General features: G+C 41.5%; 1 protein-coding gene across 1 annotated transcript; it reads left to right on the plus strand.

The window, feature by feature from the left end:
* Window positions 1-1102: 1102 nt before the first annotated feature.
* Window positions 1103-17414, plus strand: LOC143489469 (uncharacterized). The gene is made up of 6 exons (XM_076988532.1): window positions 1103-1136; window positions 1697-1832; window positions 2244-2372; window positions 14406-14570; window positions 14770-14886; window positions 14975-17414. The coding sequence occupies exons 2-6, from the start codon at window positions 1700-1702 to the stop codon at window positions 15091-15093; spliced, it is 663 nt and encodes a 220-aa protein (XP_076844647.1). The 5' UTR covers window positions 1103-1136; window positions 1697-1699; the 3' UTR covers window positions 15094-17414.
* Window positions 17415-17432: the final 18 nt, after the last annotated feature.

A 17432-nucleotide genomic window follows, 5' to 3' on the forward strand; every position in this document is an offset into this window, starting at 1 on the left:
ACCAGAAAGAAAGAGTCTCTCACTTATTCCTCAGTGAACTGACTTCAGACAACAGTAGTAGTGGATTGCAATTTACAATTGACTGTCAAATATATGGCAGTCTGTTAGGTACAACAACAGAGTAGGTGTGCCTATTAAAATAATATCTCTGTGTACTTAAACTATACTTACAGCTGGGTGTTACAGCCCATAGCATAACTTTACTGTGAATCTGAAGAGACTTTACACCTATGAACATCATGTAGTTGTCGGCAAGAAGTGGTTTTGTGGTATCCTGTCATAGTATGTGTGTGTGTGTGTGTGTGTGTGCATGTACGGCCCAGAGACCAAGTTACCCAGTTTCTCAACTGCTTTTTAAACTACATATATGGGAGAAAAGTAGTCAAAAACAAAGACCTGATACACACATACATTGTTTAAATGATGAACTAATCATATTTGCCACAGACACACTAGGTAAGGGGTGAGGTGGGGTGGGGGTTGGGGGTGAGGTGGTGGGGTGGTGGGGGGGGGGGGGGGGTGAGGTGGTGGAGGTGAGGGGGGGGGTCTTTTCTTTGCTTTGTAATGCATCTTCTGTGAACTTTGAGGAAACAGAAACAGTGACGTATCTTAAACGTTTACTATGCTGAGAAAGAAAGAGAGAGACCATGTATGTTTGAGGTCACTTATGCTTCTGCATACATGACCTTAATGGATAGTCACGCTTGATGAAATGAGTGAGCTTCTTCAAACATTTGTGTGATCGTTATCTTACTCATTACGAGAAGCCTTTGAAATATATACTTATATATATATATATATATATATATATATATATATATATATATATATATATATATATATATATATATATATACAGATGAGACAGACAGAAGACAGCGAGCAAGACAGCGAAGGGGGTGATTGTTTTGGAATAAAAGTTAAAAGCCTATGAAAATGTTAATGGAAAGAGTGATGGAGGAAAGAAGGTTAATGCTGTTGACAGAGATGAGCTTTGGGTGGTCTCAACTTACTAGTGCTGTTCGGGTTTTTATATGAGTCATCGTGACATTCTCTAATTTACAGACTCCTTCTGATAACTTCACTCAGAAGCTTCTAGGGGTCCGACTCACAGACATCTCTTCTACTCTCTCACGGTAAGGCTACTGACTGGGCGGGGGGGTTACAACACAGGTGTTCAACCATAGATTGTAACTTTGACCATACGAAAAGAATATTATTAACAATATGAGTTAAATGTATTTGCCAATAATGTCTGTTCTGTTTACGTAAATGTTTGATTCAGCATGACATACATGTCCGTGAGTCCGTCAATACATGTCCGTGAGTGAACATGATGTGTTAAATTCATGGTATATGAATATTCTTGGGTATTCTTAAGTGTGCTATGTATAACAAAATATATTGTTCTTGTATTATCCTTGTATTATATATCATCCTCGTTTTTAGGAGACAATTATAAAACAATCTGCAAAAACATAATTTTGATAAGAAGTACACTATTCTGGGGAACATTAAATGTAGAAACGCTTCATTAATGCCTGAACCAATCACAGGCCCAAATGTAAAGCTCTGGGATTTTGGCAGCATGCTTCAATACAAAATCTTGCTGCAAAATAATGAGCCATGTTGATAGAGTAGTGTTAGATTAGTTTTAAGGGAAGACAATTTGTACAAGCATCTCTGTATGTTCCAGCAGATGCTGACCTTGTGGTCCGGTCTCCTCCTGTCACACCTCACCTGGCATGTGCAGTCACTGCTGACATGTACAGATACACAGTACAAATGGCCTATAGAGAATTCCACAAAGTGTTGCAACATGTGTGAACCAGGTAAACCAGCAAACCTTCTTACAAGTCTGTTGCTTCAGCGGGCCTGTCCTTTATCTATTCAATGTGCTTAAACACTTTCTTCCTTTGTAGTAGATGCATAAAAATTCCATTGGACACATGAAGTTTCAATAACATGTTGACATTTGTTTTCATTGCTAACTTTTCTATTTCTTTCATTGTGCTGGCTATTGGCAATATCTCACAAATTGCATTTCACTTTTCAAAATGGTACAACATCATTCTTGAAAATGATGACATAACTGCCATAACTGTAACTGCATACAGATGAGTCACAAACTATTACTGATACTGTTATTGACACATCACGGCTAATGCCACACACCACAGTTAAATTCTGACATCACCATTACACTCATTCAGCGTATTTACATTACCTGTGTCTGTGTCTAGGATACTTCATGAAGACAAGATGTGAAGATACTGATAAGACCCAATGTGAAGCATGTCCACCTAATAAATACATGGACATCTACAATAATGAATTAGAGTGCTTGAAGTGTACTCAGTGCACCAAGACCCGTAAGTAGACGCGTGTTTTCGTCAAGATTTGCCAGTATACAAGATTTCTATATCAAAGGCCAACCACTTCTTTGAACTGTCACATGAATCAACCTGGTTGTGCAAAAACTCATAAAGACTAAATGGCACTCAAGAAATGACACTCAAATATGAACAGGGGATCCCCCTTAACTCAGACCTTGGTGGGTTTCTAACAGTAATGGGGGTCTGGGACACACTGAAAACACTGACTCATAATGAGAAGAGGGAGAGAGGAGTGTTGTCTTACCAGCAGACTGAGCAGAGGGACAACTTCCATTCACAGGGTGTGGAAATTAACAGAGCTAACTGCCAACCTGAAGGGATAGTTTGAAACATGAAAGCGGGACATGACTCTTCAGCTTACGGTAGCGTAAGGGTACGTGTTCACTCACACTGTAAACAGAAGTGAAGATGGCCAAACTTATAACTGTTTCTTAATTTGAATTATAGCCCCCTTTAAAAAAATAGGCATCTTCCGTTTTGTATTACCCATCATGCAACACCCAAGATTTTGCTTGATAAAAATGTACACTGTATGCAGCTATATATGCATTCTTGTTTCCCTAGTAGATGAATTTAGACATTTTATGGTAAATTCAAAACTGCAGGGCATTAAAACGTTCAGTTTAAATGAAACTTTAAACTGAAGAGAACTGTGAACGACAACTTATCACTGTACAGGAAGTTGATGCAAAACGTGATCCTTCAGTCATTTCACGTCAAGATCTGGCAGGTTGAGTCTGCTGACTGGCTGGTTATCAGAGAACCACAAATAAACGGAAACATGTCAGAGTTCACTTACACGTGTGAGTGCCAATAATGATTATGCTGAAAACTATAAATGACACGTAAGTCATCTGTTCAGAGCAATTACCAAACCAGTAAAACTAATATAACTCATCAGGATAGCTGGCAGAGGAATAAAGAGTGTTTAAGTCAATAACTTTGCAGGGGCACAGAGACTTCACAGTGAACTGTGTATAAAAAGGGCACAGAGTTAATTAAAAATGGATAGGTTGTTTAGTGTACTGTGTAGTTTAGTTAAAAATTTACACTATTCATACAGTGAGCCATTTAGATGGCAATGATCAATTTCACAGGAGCTTTCCATGAGAAATTTGGACTACAAAATGTGTCTTTGATACCTCTGATGTGAGACGTAGCATTTCAGATTTCACCCTGCAGAGACGGAAATTGGTATGTAATCTACTAAAGACCTTGGGACCTGGTTGATAGATGGATATTGAGTTGAAATGTTGGTCAAATGTGTTTGCCTGCTGAATACATTCACTCCAGAATATAGATCTGAGTTCTACCATTAAATATTCCATCAATCTGGAACCAGACATCAGCGAAAAAAGTTCAGGGCAAACAGAATTAAAGAACCAGAAATAGTGGACATACTGCAGCTTGTTCTGACTGCTATTTGGTTGTTCCCCTTTACAGCCACTGGTGGCGCTGCTAATGTCATTAATGCTCTGTCACTTAAGTCTGATTTGCTAGCTTAGTCACATGGTGAGGTTCATAGGTCAATGTGGCCATCTTAGACTCAGCTGTGCACGTGATGAAGTAGGTGTAATGACTCTACAAACATCTCTATCCATCCTCACGTTTTGTGCCATATCTTTCACTGTTTGTAAGTAAAACCTTTTGTAGTATGTTTTAAGATATGTATTAGTAGAACATTACATATATCTGTGACCTGTTAGTACAGTTAACTGCATTTCTGTTTCATGCTCTGTGTGGATACATGGTCATGGTGCTTTACAAATGTTGGTGTACACTGTATTAAGATATGTGATGTTTGTTTGCAGTTTCACAAGTGAAATGGGAATTTGGAAAAAGTAAACACTGAAGACACTGAAACGCCTTTGGTCCAGCTCTTTATTCAAACCCTATTGTTTAGCTATCTGTCAAGTTGTATTAGGCTACATGCAATAAGGACAGAATAGTGAAAAAACACTGTAAAACCGGCACCTAACACAGGATCAGTGGTGAAGCACTCGTTTATGCTGATTGATATGCCTTGGAGGAGTCAATAATTATGGAGGAAGCGGACAAAACAGAGGGACAGCAAACTCATGAGATGAGGTCAGTTACCTCTAGCTCATCTTTGGGGTCAAAAAGATCCGCAGCTAGTCTGGCTGCTGCTCAAGCTCGAGCAAGAGCAGAGGCAGCACGTGCACGAGCCAGTTTCATCAACAAAGAAACAGCTGTTAAACTAGAAAAGGTTCGCATGGAGGGTACTTTGATGGCGATACAACAAGAAAAAGAGGTTGCTGCTGCTTTGGCTGAAGCAAAAGTATTTGAAGAGGCTGCCGAGCTCAGCTTTGGTGGTAGTCAGAAGAACACCTCAATTAATTTACCTGCAGTAGATCCAAAAGAGCACACCAGCAATTATGTAGAACAGCATTTTCAAACACAAGTACATCAGTGCCCACCTCCTTCACCCTCTCCTCAAGAACGCGATGTCAAACAGGAAGATGAGGCTCATCAAGTCCAGGCAGGCTCTAGATCCCATATGCCTAGTCTCTCATTTTATGGTGAAAGGTCCGCTCAAGAGGCCACATTATATCCCAAAGAACCAAAAAAAGAAGAGGATCATCATGTACAAGCTCCTGTACAAACGTATACAGCCTTTCAAACACATCCTCCTCCACATGAAAACACAGCAGTAAGTGACATCGCCAAGTTCCTTGTCCGTCGTGAGCTGTTAAGTTCTGGGCTCCTCAGGTTTGACGATCGCCCAGAAAATTACTGGGCTTGGAAGACGTCTTTCTTGAATGCCAAAGCAGGCCTGAACCTCTCTCCAAGTGAAGAACTAGATCTTTTGATGAAGTGGCTTGGACATCAGTCAGCTGAGTATGTGAAGAGAATCCGAGCTGTGCATGTTAGGTATCCTGATATTGGTCTCAGGAAAGCTTGGGAGAGATTAGAAGAGACCTATGGAGCCTCCGAAGTTGTTGAAAAGGCCCTTCTGGACAAAATTGAAAACTTCCCTAAACTCAACAACAAAGATCCCCTAAAGCTCAGGGAGCTTGGAGATTTATTGCTTGAAGTGGAGTCTGCAAAATCGGAAGGCTACTTGTTAGGACTTTCATACTTGGACACATCAAGAGGTGTTAATCCAATTGTTGAAAAGTTACCTCACAATCTGCAGGAAAGATGGATTTCTTATGGGTCTCAATATAAAAAACTACACAAAGTCATTTTTCCTCCATTTTCTGTCTTTGCGCAATTTGTCTGTTGTGAAGCTGATGCAAGAAATGATCCAAGTTTTAACCTATCTTCTGGTGCATTTCACACAAGGTCAGATATGACTGTCAAAAGACCAATCCCTGCAAAGTTTTCTATCACCACTCATAAAACAGGAGTAGCACAAATGGATGAGTATGCAACACGCACATCTGCTATGAAGATAACAGACGTTGAGAAACAGTGCCCACTGCACAAAAAGGCTCACCCTTTGAGACGTTGTAGAGGTTTCAGAGCAAAACCATTAGAAGAGCGAAAGAGCTACCTCAAGGAACAAGGAATCTGCTTCAGGTGCTGTTCTTCCACGAGTCACATCGCAAAGGACTGTAAAGCTTCAATCAAGTGCTATGAATGCAACAGTGAGAGACACATTTCAGCCCTTCATCCGGGACCAGCTCCGTGGAACCAGGAAGCCTTGCCAAAGTATGGCGGGGAGGAAGAACGAACCCAGACTACACACATCACGTCAAAATGCACAGAAGTCTGTGGTACTGGTCCAAGCCCCAAATCATGCTCTAAAATCTGCCTGGTTAACGTGTACCCTCGGAACTGCCCAGAAAACATGCTGAAGATGTATGCTGTTCTAGATGAACAAAGTAATAGATCCTTAGCCAAGTCTGTGTTTTTTGATCTGTTTAACATTGAGGGCAACAACACCCCTTACACCTTGCGCACCTGTGCTGGTATTTCTGAAACTTCAGGGAGAAGGGCAGTTGGATTCCAGATTGAGTCCCTAGATGGCGACATAAGTGTGTCACTACTAGGGTTGCAACGGTATGAGATTTTCACGGTATGATAACCGTCTCAGAAAATACCGCGGTATCACGGTTATCACGGTATCACAGTTAGTTTGTATATTATTAAAAGATACACTGACCCTTAAAGAAATTACAAGTTTTTTTTGTTCAATTAACTATTTATTGTAGAAACCTGGAACTATTGTATACAAAATGTCTCCTTTAAAAAAATAAGCTGTACACATGTTTAAATAAATACTGCAAAATTAGATAAACCTAAATCATGGATTTCAGTACAATTATTTAAGTTTAAATTATTTAATATCTGATAAACTCAACCTGGGTCAGTGTCTGATCAACAACTGTTGTAAACGTCCGTTGTACTGCCAAGTTAGAATATAACCAGATACTGCAGAAAGAGAGGATTTATTTCTGACATGACCCTCACAATAGAGATTTCTATTTTAAGGCTTTCACACCGAGTCTGGTTTTAACATATGAAAAACAGGCACGTAAAATTTTGAAAATGAACGCATGTAAATTAATGGCATCTTTCACATCCAGTGAAAGCAAGGACCTTAAAAATCTATGGATTTACACTTTCACTAGTGACCGTAGCGCGCGACTCGGCACAGTTCTTTTGTATTACGTTAACAAATACGAGCCTCTTGTAATTCCAGGACGAAACACGAGAGAACGTGAAGACGTTAAGACTGGGCGTTTTGAAAATAAACAACCATTAAATAATTTAATAAAAAGCGAATTATTTTGAGTATATGTATAAATATTTAACTTAATTAAGTTTAAGGTGCTGGGAAATATTGAAACGGACCTTTAAAGTTACGTACAAGTGCTTTAATTCCACCTTATAAAGGTGTATGAACCCTGCAAACATGACTTTGTTTATTGCGCTGAGGCGCGACGCGCGCAAAGTTACAAAATTCGAGACGTGCACGACCTCGCGAATCGACAGCGCGCGAGACCCGCGCTCACCGGCGGAGCCACCGCGATTACGTCATTTTCGCCGCTGATTTTAGTTAAGCTTTTTTTTTTGTTAAAAAATTTGTTAAGTCTAATGCACTTTCTGCCATTCTCACTGCTGTGTGCTTAGTAGCTGAACCGGAGCGGAGTTGCGCATGCGCGGGTCAGTTTCTCCGCTGGCTTGCTTTTTACCGGTAATAAGCAAACGCACACGGTATGATAACCGTGCATTTTAATACCGTGGTATACCGTGAAACCGGTTACCGCTGCAACCCTAGTCACTACCTACACTTATTGAATGTGATCACATGCCTGATGATCGTTCTGAAATTCCAACTCCCGAAGCTGCACGACACTTTGAACACCTGAAACCCATAGCTCATGAGATTCCTAGTATAGACCCTCATGCACAGATACTTCTACTTCTTGGAAGAGACATCCTTCAATTACACAAGGTCAGGGAGCAGCTTAGTGGCCCCAATGACACCCCCTTTGCACAACGACTAGACCTGGGCTGGGTTGTAGTTGGGGATGTCTGCCTGGGTTCTGCACACAGACCAGCTGATGTGAACACATTTCGCACTAACATCCTGTCAAATGGACGTCCTAGCATTTGCTTTCCATGCCCCAATGTCATTCATGTGAAAGAGAAGTTCAGCATTAAGGTGCACCAAACATCTCCTTTCAACCGTGTTGCTCATGTCACTTCAAATGCAACAAAATGCACATTGGGAAGCACAGTGTTTGAAAAGACAATACATGATGAAAAGATTGCACCATCCATTGAAGACAGACTGTTCATGGAAATAATGGAGAAAGAAATGTTCATAGATGAATCGAATAGTTGGGTGGCGCCACTTCCGTTTCGTACACCAAGGCTTCGTCTTCACAATAACAGAGATCTAGCCATGAAAAGGTTGCATTCACTTTGTCAGACACTGAAGAAGAAACCACAGATGAAAGAACATTTCGTGGACTTCATGCAAAGAATCCTGGATCTTGGTCATGCAGAGTTGGCACCAGCTCCCAAAGAAGGAGAAGAAGTCTGGTATCTGCCTCTTTTCGGTGTCTACCATCCCCGTAAACCAAGCCAAATTAGAGTTGTTTTTGACTCAAGCGCACAGGACAAAGGTATGTCCCTAAACCAGGTACTCCTATCAGGTCCTGATTTGAATAACACCTTGTTAGGGGTCTTGCTACGCTTTCGCCAAGAAGCAGTTGCTATAACTGCCGATATTGAACAAATGTTCCACAGTTTCATTGTACGACAAGACCATCGTGATTTTTTACGATTTCTATGGTTCAAAGAAAATGATATGACAAAAGAGGTAGCTGAATACAGAATGACGGTCCACTTGTTTGGTAACAGTCCTTCACCTGCCGTAGCAATCTACGGACTCCGCCGTGCAGCTCAGCTTGGGGTGGATGAATTCGGAAAGGATGCAGAGGAGTTCGTAAAACACAATTTCTATGTTGATGACGGGATTACATGTTTACCTACTGTTGACGAAGCAGTAGACCTACTGAGAAGAACTCAAGAGATGCTTGCAACCTCTAACTTGAGGCTTCACAAGATAGCCTCAAATTGTCCTGCAGTTCTCATGGAATTCCCAGTTGAAGATCATGCAAAGGATCTGAAAGACCTGGATCCAGAAGTGGACACACTTCCTACCCAAAGGAGCCTTGGAATGGGCTGGGATCTCAAGAGTGATACCTTTGTCTTCCATATCACTACAGACGAAAAGCCCTTCACACGTAGAGGAGTTCTGGCCACAGTAAATAGCATTTTTGATCCTATCGGATTTGTGGCTCCCATTACAATCCAGGGAAAGATTCTGCTGCGTCAACTAACTTCTAGTTCCTTGGATTGGGATGTTCCACTACCATTAGAAAAGAAGGCTGATTGGGAATCATGGAAGAACTCGTTACAACATCTGACAGATTTGGAAGTTCCCAGAACTTATGTGAACATTTCGCTCTCCAAAGCCCAAAGGATAGAGATCCATGTGTTCTCAGATGCATCCCCTGTGGCCATAGCAGCTGTGGCCTATCTGAAGGTGAAAAATATCAGCGGAACATGCAAGACCGGGTTTGTTCTTGGGAAGGCGAAATTGGCGCCCACCGCCGCACATACAATTCCCCGTCTAGAGTTAGGCGCTGCTGTTTTAGCCGCTGAACTAGCAGAGCTTGTTGTAGAAGAGATGGATGTCAAACCAGACGTGATTGAGTTGTACACGGACAGTAAGGTGGTATTAGGATACATTCGTAACCAAACAAGACGCTTCCACATCTATGTCAGTAATAGGGTGCAAAGAATCCGAAGGTCAACCAAGCCAGAACAGTGGCATTACATACCTTCAAGTTTGAATCCCGCAGACGTTGCTACACGTCCTGTAATTGCTTCAGACTTGCATAACTCTATCTGGCTATCTGGACCTACCTTTCTCTCTGTTCCTGATGGGTCCTTCACTGAAGAGGAATCTTATGAGCTCATCAACCCAGACTCTGACATTGAAATTCGGCCAAACTGTACCAGTGTAACAGTTCACGTCTCTCAAGACAAACTCGGATCTCATCGCTTCCATCGTTTTTCCAGCTGGAAGGCCCTCTTGCGTGCTATCGCCTGCCTTATTCATGTTATTCATTCTCTAAAATCCAACACTGAGAGGAGCACATGCAGTGGGTGGCATTATTGTCCAAGGCCTCGCACTGTAGATGAACTATCTCAAGCAAAAAGTACTATCCTTCAATGTGTACAGCAAGAAGTCTATTCAGGTGAGTTAACGTTTTTAAAGGCAGGAAGAGAAATTCCCAAGAGAAATACGTTGAGGAAATTATATCCCATAATTGATGACGAAGGTCTTCTGAGAATTGGGGGAAGGCTCGATAATGCACAGGTACCTTTTGATGAGAAACATCCTATCATTGTCCCCGGCAAAAGCCACATCGCTTCTCTACTTGTGAATCACTTTCATGAGCGGATCAAGCACCAAGGCCGTCTTTTTACAGAAGGAGCCATAAGAAGTGCAGGATTCTGGATTGTTGGTGCAAAAAGGTGCATTAATAGGGTTATCTACCAATGTGTTCAGTGTAAGAGGCTCAGAGGAAAAACCACAGAACAAAAAATGGCTGATCTTCCTGAGGACCGCCTCAAAACGGATCCTCCTTTTACCTACATTGGGCTAGATGTATTTGGACCATGGACGGTTGTGTCTCAGCGCACTCGAGGAGGCTATGCACGTAACAAACGATGGGCAGTCATCTTCACATGCTTGTGTGTCCGTGCTGTCCATATTGAGTTGATTGAATCAATGGACACATCCAGCTTTCTGAACGCACTTCGACGCTTCTTTGCCCTAAGGGGCCCTGTAAAACAAATGCGCTCTGATTGTGGGTCCAATTTTGTTGGTGCTTGTAAAGAACTGCTCATGGTCCTGGAGGAACCAAGTGTTAAAACCTACCTAAGTGAGGAAGGTTGTCGCTGGGTTTTTAGTCCTCCCCATGCCTCCCATATGGGTGGGGCTTGGGAGAGGATGATTGGCATCTGTCGGCGCATATTGGACTCTATGCTCCTGCATACGGCCGAGTTACGGCTCACTCATGAAGTGTTGTCTACACTTATGGCAGAGGTCTCTGCAATAGTGAATGCAAGACCTTTGGCTCCCATTTCTAGCGATCCTGATTCACCTGCTCTCTTGACCCCAGCCATGTTGCTAACCCAAAAGGCCAGCCCTCTTCATCCTGTGCCAGGTACATTCGACACCAAAGATCTCTTCCGACAAAAATGGAAGCAAGTACAACATCTTGCAAATGTCTTTTGGGAGCGTTGGAGGCTTGAATACCTCAGCACTCTACAGAGCCGCAGGAAATGGCAGACCGAGAGGTCTTCTGTCAAAGAGGGGGACTTGGTCTTGCTGAAGGACATTCAAGTTAAGAGAAACGAATGGCCTATGGCTCGCATAACACAAGTTTTTCCTGGCAGTGATGGGAACGTCAGGAAAGTTGAGCTTAAAGTTGTTAAAGGTGGTACTGCAAAGACTTACCTCAGACCTATTTCCCAAATAATCTATCTCATGTCACCATCATAGAGGTAGGGTAGGGTATAGTGGTATTTTACAATTCCAGACGGGGAGTGTTCTGACTGCTATTTGGTTGTTCCCCTTTACAGCCACTGGTGGCGCTGCTAATGTCATTAATGCTCTGTCACTTAAGTCTGATTTGCTAGCTTAGTCACATGGTGAGGTTCATAGGTCAATGTGGCCATCTTAGACTCAGCTGTGCACGTGATGAAGTAGGTGTAATGACTCTACAAACATCTCTATCCATCCTCACGTTTTGTGCCATATCTTTCACTGTTTGTAAGTAAAACCTTTTGTATAGATCTGGGGAGTGTCCAGGATATCAGGAGAGTGCAGTGGAGAATCAGAAATGAAGAGATAAAACACACTGTATTCCCTGTTGTGATGATCATGACCATTACCTTAGTCAGTGTTGTACTGTATCAAAATTACTGATATAGTCGTGCCCCTATATCTCACTGGGCCTCATCATCCTCATCTCTTACACCAATACAGCCTATAATGCTTAATTTAATAGTATTAAAGGCTCTAGGCAGGTCTAGGCAGGTCTAGGCAGGTCATAGTGGGCTTGAGGGGACCATGGGGCAGGGTAGTGTCTCTTAACCTCAAGTAGTGCCACAAATACACAACTACAGAACTGCTGATCCAGGACTGTGATTGCCACCTGAACCTACCAGGTCCTCAGCAGTTGTTTGATCTGATCTTTCTGTATCTTTCAAGGGAGAGAAGCTATATGTCACCACCAGCACACCAGCTCAGAGTGGCAGTATTGTAGGGCACAGCCCACCATCTATGGAACGGCCAATCCGCTTCCTAAACTTTATCTTTATCTAAATCTTTAAACCAGCTTTAAAATAAAATAGGTGAAGGTAGACAATTTCACAGCGGAAGAAGCAGAGAGAAGCAGAGAGAAGGTTCTGTGGACAGGCATCTCACCTGCACCAGCGGTTACCCCAGCAGATCACCTGCTTTCAACTCCCCCGACTGCCTCACACTTCAGCGGTCTGTGGGAAAGAGATGTGCGCTCGAACCTGCCCAGCTGTGGGGGCACAACTCGTACCCGAAAAGGTCAATCTAGCAGTTCTTCTCAACACAGAGGCTCTCCTGCATTCAAAGTCTTTGAGTTATGTCTTGACCCAATGACACCAAACAGCCTGTGACGTTAATGTCCAAGCTGTGAAAGCAGACCCTTTTAGGGGGAGAAAAATGTGCACTTAAAGTGGCGGTACAAAAGGCATCTCAGTAAAATGAGCCTAAAAATAAGCCTATTTGTTTTTGTTAGTTTCTAAAAGAACAATAGCATTCGAGCTATAAGTATGCCATCTTCATGTGAGAGCACTATTAGCCAATGATTAGAAATTAGCCATTATATTTTCACGTCTTGGTATGCTGAATCATTCAGAATTCCTTTCACTGGAACTAAGGGGCCAAGCCCAGCTCCTGAAAAACAACCCCACACCATAATCCCCCCTCCACCAAACTTTACACTTGGCACAATGCGATCAGATAAGAACCGTTCTCCTGGCAACCGCCAAACCCAGACTCACCCATCAGATTGCCAGATGGAGAAGTGTGATTCATCACTCCACGTCTCCACGTGTCTCCAAAGCTTTGCACTGCACTTGGTGATGTATGGCTTGGATGCAGCAGCTCGAAGCCATTCCATGAAGTTCTCAGCACAGGGTTCTTCAGCTAATCTGAAGGCCACATGAAGTTTGGATGTCTGTAGTTATTGCTTCTGCAGAAAGCATCCACTGACCCCGCTCCATCAGTTTACGTGGCCCTACCACTTTGTGGCTGAGTTGCTGTCGTTTCCAAACACTTCCATTTTCTTATAATACAGCTGACAGTTGACTGTGGAATATTTAGGAGAGAGGAAATTTCACAACTGGATTTGTTGCACAGGTGGCATCCTATCACAGTTCCATGCTGGAATTCACTGAGCTCCTGAGAGTGACCCATTATTTCACAAATGTTTGTAAAAACAATCTGCATGCCTATGGGATAAATTGACAACAATCAACTCAGAGTAATGAGAATGGTGAATTTTAAGAGCCAGATTTCCTTTCCTCGTAAAACATCTGTGAATCACAAGAGTCTCAAGCAGAAGTAGCTTAGGATGTCTAGACATATAGGTTTGAGGTGGGTCTCAGGAACATTGGTCTTTAGGTTTGAGGTGGGTCTCAGGAACATTGGTCTTTAGGTTTGAGGTGGGTCTCAGGAACATTGGTCTTTAGGTTTGAGGTGGGTCTCAGGAACATTGGTCTTTAGGTTTGAGGTGGGTCTCAGGAACATTGGTCTTTAGGTTTGAGGTGGGTCTCAGAAACATTGGTCTTTATGTTTGAGGTGGGTCTCAGGAACATTGGTCTTTAGGTTTGAGGTGGGTCTCAGGAACATTGGTCTTTAGGTTTGAGGTGGGTCTCAGGAACATTGGTCTTTAGGTTTGAGGTGGGTCTCAGGAACATTGGTCTTTAGGTTTGAGGTGGGTCTCAGGAACATTGGTCTTTAGGTTTGAGGTGGGTCTCAGGAACATTGGTCTTTAGGTTTGAGGTGGGTCTCAGGAACATTGGTCTTTAGGTTTGAGGTGGGTCTCAGGAACATTGGTCTTTAGGTTTGAGGTGGGTCTCAGGAACATTGGTCTTTAGGTTTGAGGTGGGTCTCAGAAACATTGGTCTTTATGTTTGAGGTGGGTCTCAGGAACATTGGTCTTTAGGTTTGAGGTGGGTCTCAGGAACATTGGTCTTTAGGTTTGAGGTGGGTCTCAGGAACATTGGTCTTTAGGTTTGAGGTGGATCTCAGAAACATTGGTCTTTAGGTTTGAGGTGGGTCTCAGAAACATTGGTCTTTATGTTTGAGGTTTATCTCAGGAACTATGGTCTTGACTACCTGTTAAATTACCCTTGAAATGAGGCCAGCTAATTACACCCCCAAATATATCATATATGTTTTTGTGATTATAGATATGGTGTATAAGGAGAAATGCACTAACATCAGTAATGCAATATGTGGCTGTGAGAGTGGATATGAATTGCATGGTACGGAGTGCAAGCAAGTCTTCACCACGCTAGCAACACCAAGCACAGTTACCAAAACTACTCAGCAACAAACAACATCACCCCCCTTGGGTAAGTGTCCCCACATGAGAACACACACACACGTGTGCACAGAATATTTTTACTCACGGTGACATCTAAACATGAAAACAAAATGAAAGCCATTAAAATGTAGGCTATATCTTACTAGAATTAGAAGTGTGTAATTCTGACTTATTCTTTCTCTTTTTCTCCCTTTTTCTCTCACTCATTCTCAATCACCCTCTCACAGACAGTGTGTGGATCTCTGTGGGTCTGTGTTGTGCGTGTGTGTGCATTCTGTTTACCTGTTTCATTCTCATCAGCAGACACACATCTGCATGTGGACGGATCCTGTCAGCATCATCTGGTCAGTGGCACTACATTTTAGTTTAAATGAGATAATGCATTTATAACTGTCAGCGATATTATACCCAGTTTGCCTGGTTGCTCCTTAGATTGTCTTTGGGCTACCAAGAAGAGCTCAGCGGAATCGAGTCAATGCACAGAAGATGAGGATGTGCCAATGCCAGTCCAGGAGGTGTGTGGAAAGATTGAGTATCAGGAGAAGGTCTGAGAGAGATGGAGTTAAGAGAGAGGAAAGCATGAGATTACACATGAGATTATGGATTGAATATGGACCATAAGTGTCGTATAAATCCTGAGGGGCAGACACACTGAATCTGCGCTGAGGCCACGAGGCTCGAGAGTAGTGAATGTTTGATTGTATACACACACACACACACACACACACACACATTTTCACTAGATATGCTTTCAAGGCCAGGTACTTTAATGAAACACGTCTTGATACAGGTCTTGATGGAAAAAAGATTTAAATTGTTTTTTGCTGTTTGCTTACTTTATTTGGTTTTGCCAAATGTGTAAGACATCTACAAAGATGTGTACTTTAATATATTATTGAATTACTTCAACAATATTTGTTAAGTGGATTTTCAGAAATTTCATCCATAGGACGTTTTTTCATTCTTTCTTTTTTTGTTCCATTTTGTACAAAGGATGAAATTTTGTAGTATTTGGTTTATCAATACACACATCCTAAGATGTTTTGACTGCAATAACCTCCCAAGATATCTGCAGAAGGACAATGCCCACTATATATATATATTTAATTTTCCCTTAAACTCTCTTGACATAGCAAGAACTCTGTTAAAGATAGTTAATATACATTTTATTAGAACCACAAGTTTAATTTCAGTTGGACAAAATCTTAAACACTAGCTACCTATTGAAGTACTTTTTTAAGTACAATCAATACAATCAAAGTAAATGGGTAAGGAAAATGCCAAATTTGGATTGATACATTTTATCTATCATGTTTAATGGCCACCTGACAAGGTAGAGCACCCTGCAAATTGAAATATGAAAAATTAATATGTTAGTAAACCATCTGGTTTTAGAGATTTGGGGCTTTCGTCATCATGCTAGAAGCCAGCATCCTCCCATTCCCAATACTGCAAGAAATATGTTGCCTTTATTAGAATACTAGTGGTAATTTGCCATCACATCACACGTTCTAAAGTCAGTCCATGAACCACAGATGTTCTAAAGTCAGTCCTTCCACAGTGATGTGATACTATTTAAAATAATTTTTATTTAGGCTTTCATGTAGTATGTATTGAAAGTTAAAACAGTAAAATCATGTGATTTCATGCTATGCATAAAATACTTGTTGTAAAATCTGAAATACTACACATATTCATATTCAGTACACATGTTCAAAATTCGGTCAAAATGCATTAATTGTGCATGAACAGCAAAAAGCTATAGTGCACATGATGAATGTGTATTTATATATAGCTATTACAAAAACTGAAGTGGAGTACAGATGTTTCAGATATTTAAATGCATGTAGGTGAGTTCATACATTTGTTGCTGCCCTAACAACAACAGACTATGCAATTAGATAAGCCATTAATGTAATGCTCATTAGCATTAAAATGCAGTAGAGAATGTTGTTGATTCCTGCAGTAATGTATGAGGAGGAATTTTGGCCGATGGTTATTTTAACATTCCTGACCAAGGTCCTTCTTGATTGGATGCCATGTTGAGGCCATAGTGGTCCTGGGAACTAAGGATCCAAGCCTGAGATATTGTATTATAACAACAGGACGTTCTGGACAGAGGTCCTTCATCAGCTGTGCAAGTAAAGTGCTTCTGAGTTAATTGGAGGAGAGACAAGTATAGTGGTTTAATCTTCTTCTCACACACACACACACACACACACACACACAAGATCTAGATACTGGATCTATGCCTTACCACAGTTTGGTCGCAGAGCTCCACTGTATTCCCTGATGTAGTTTTTGTCAGTTTTGTGGTTCAGATTGCAACAAAAGAATACAGGATGCACCTGGCCACAAGTTGGAATACTGCCACAAAGGGTCTGAATACTTTTGTGGATGAGAATTTTTCAGTTTAAATATTCTAATTCATTTTTTTTAACAACTCTGAAAAAAAATGTTTTCACTTTATCATATATGTACACAACATATACATGTTTGTATATATTGTTGACATTTGATGTTTGTTAAATAACTGTTTATGATCTTTTATGTCTGTATTCATTTGTGAATGAATTTTGTTCTTTAATCTTTAGATCTTTGAGAAAGTGTAAAAGTATATATTGTCATGGTACGGCGAGCCCCCTACCGTTCGCCTCCGTCTACAGCGGCAGTTGTCGTGTTATTGTGGTTGTTGTGTACGTCCCTCAGATGGGCGGAGCCTGCGATCCGTCTCACCTGAGGGTCGTTTGTTTGTCTATATATGTCTTGTCTTTGTACCAGTTGACCTCTAGTCATTATATCCTTATTTCGGATCATGTCACGGGTTTTTGGTTTGTGCACTTTCTTCATTAAACCATCTATTTTCTTGGTGTGATTGCTTCCATTTTAT

Source organism: Brachyhypopomus gauderio, unplaced genomic scaffold (genome assembly GCF_052324685.1).
Source record: "Brachyhypopomus gauderio isolate BG-103 unplaced genomic scaffold, BGAUD_0.2 sc62, whole genome shotgun sequence".
Lineage (NCBI taxonomy): Eukaryota > Metazoa > Chordata > Actinopteri > Gymnotiformes > Hypopomidae > Brachyhypopomus > Brachyhypopomus gauderio.

Bases quoted from the DNA above. Each gene is read 5' to 3' on its own strand.
- LOC143489469 (XM_076988532.1), top strand. From the start codon at position 1,700: ATGCTGACCTTGTGGTCCGGTCTCCTCCTGTCACACCTCACCTGGCAT. The intron at 1,833-2,243 runs GTAAACCAGCAA...GTCTGTGTCTAG, and splicing joins TTGCAACATGTGTGAACCAG to GATACTTCATGAAGACAAGA. The intron at 14,887-14,974 runs GTCAGTGGCACT...GTTGCTCCTTAG, and splicing joins GATCCTGTCAGCATCATCTG to ATTGTCTTTGGGCTACCAAG.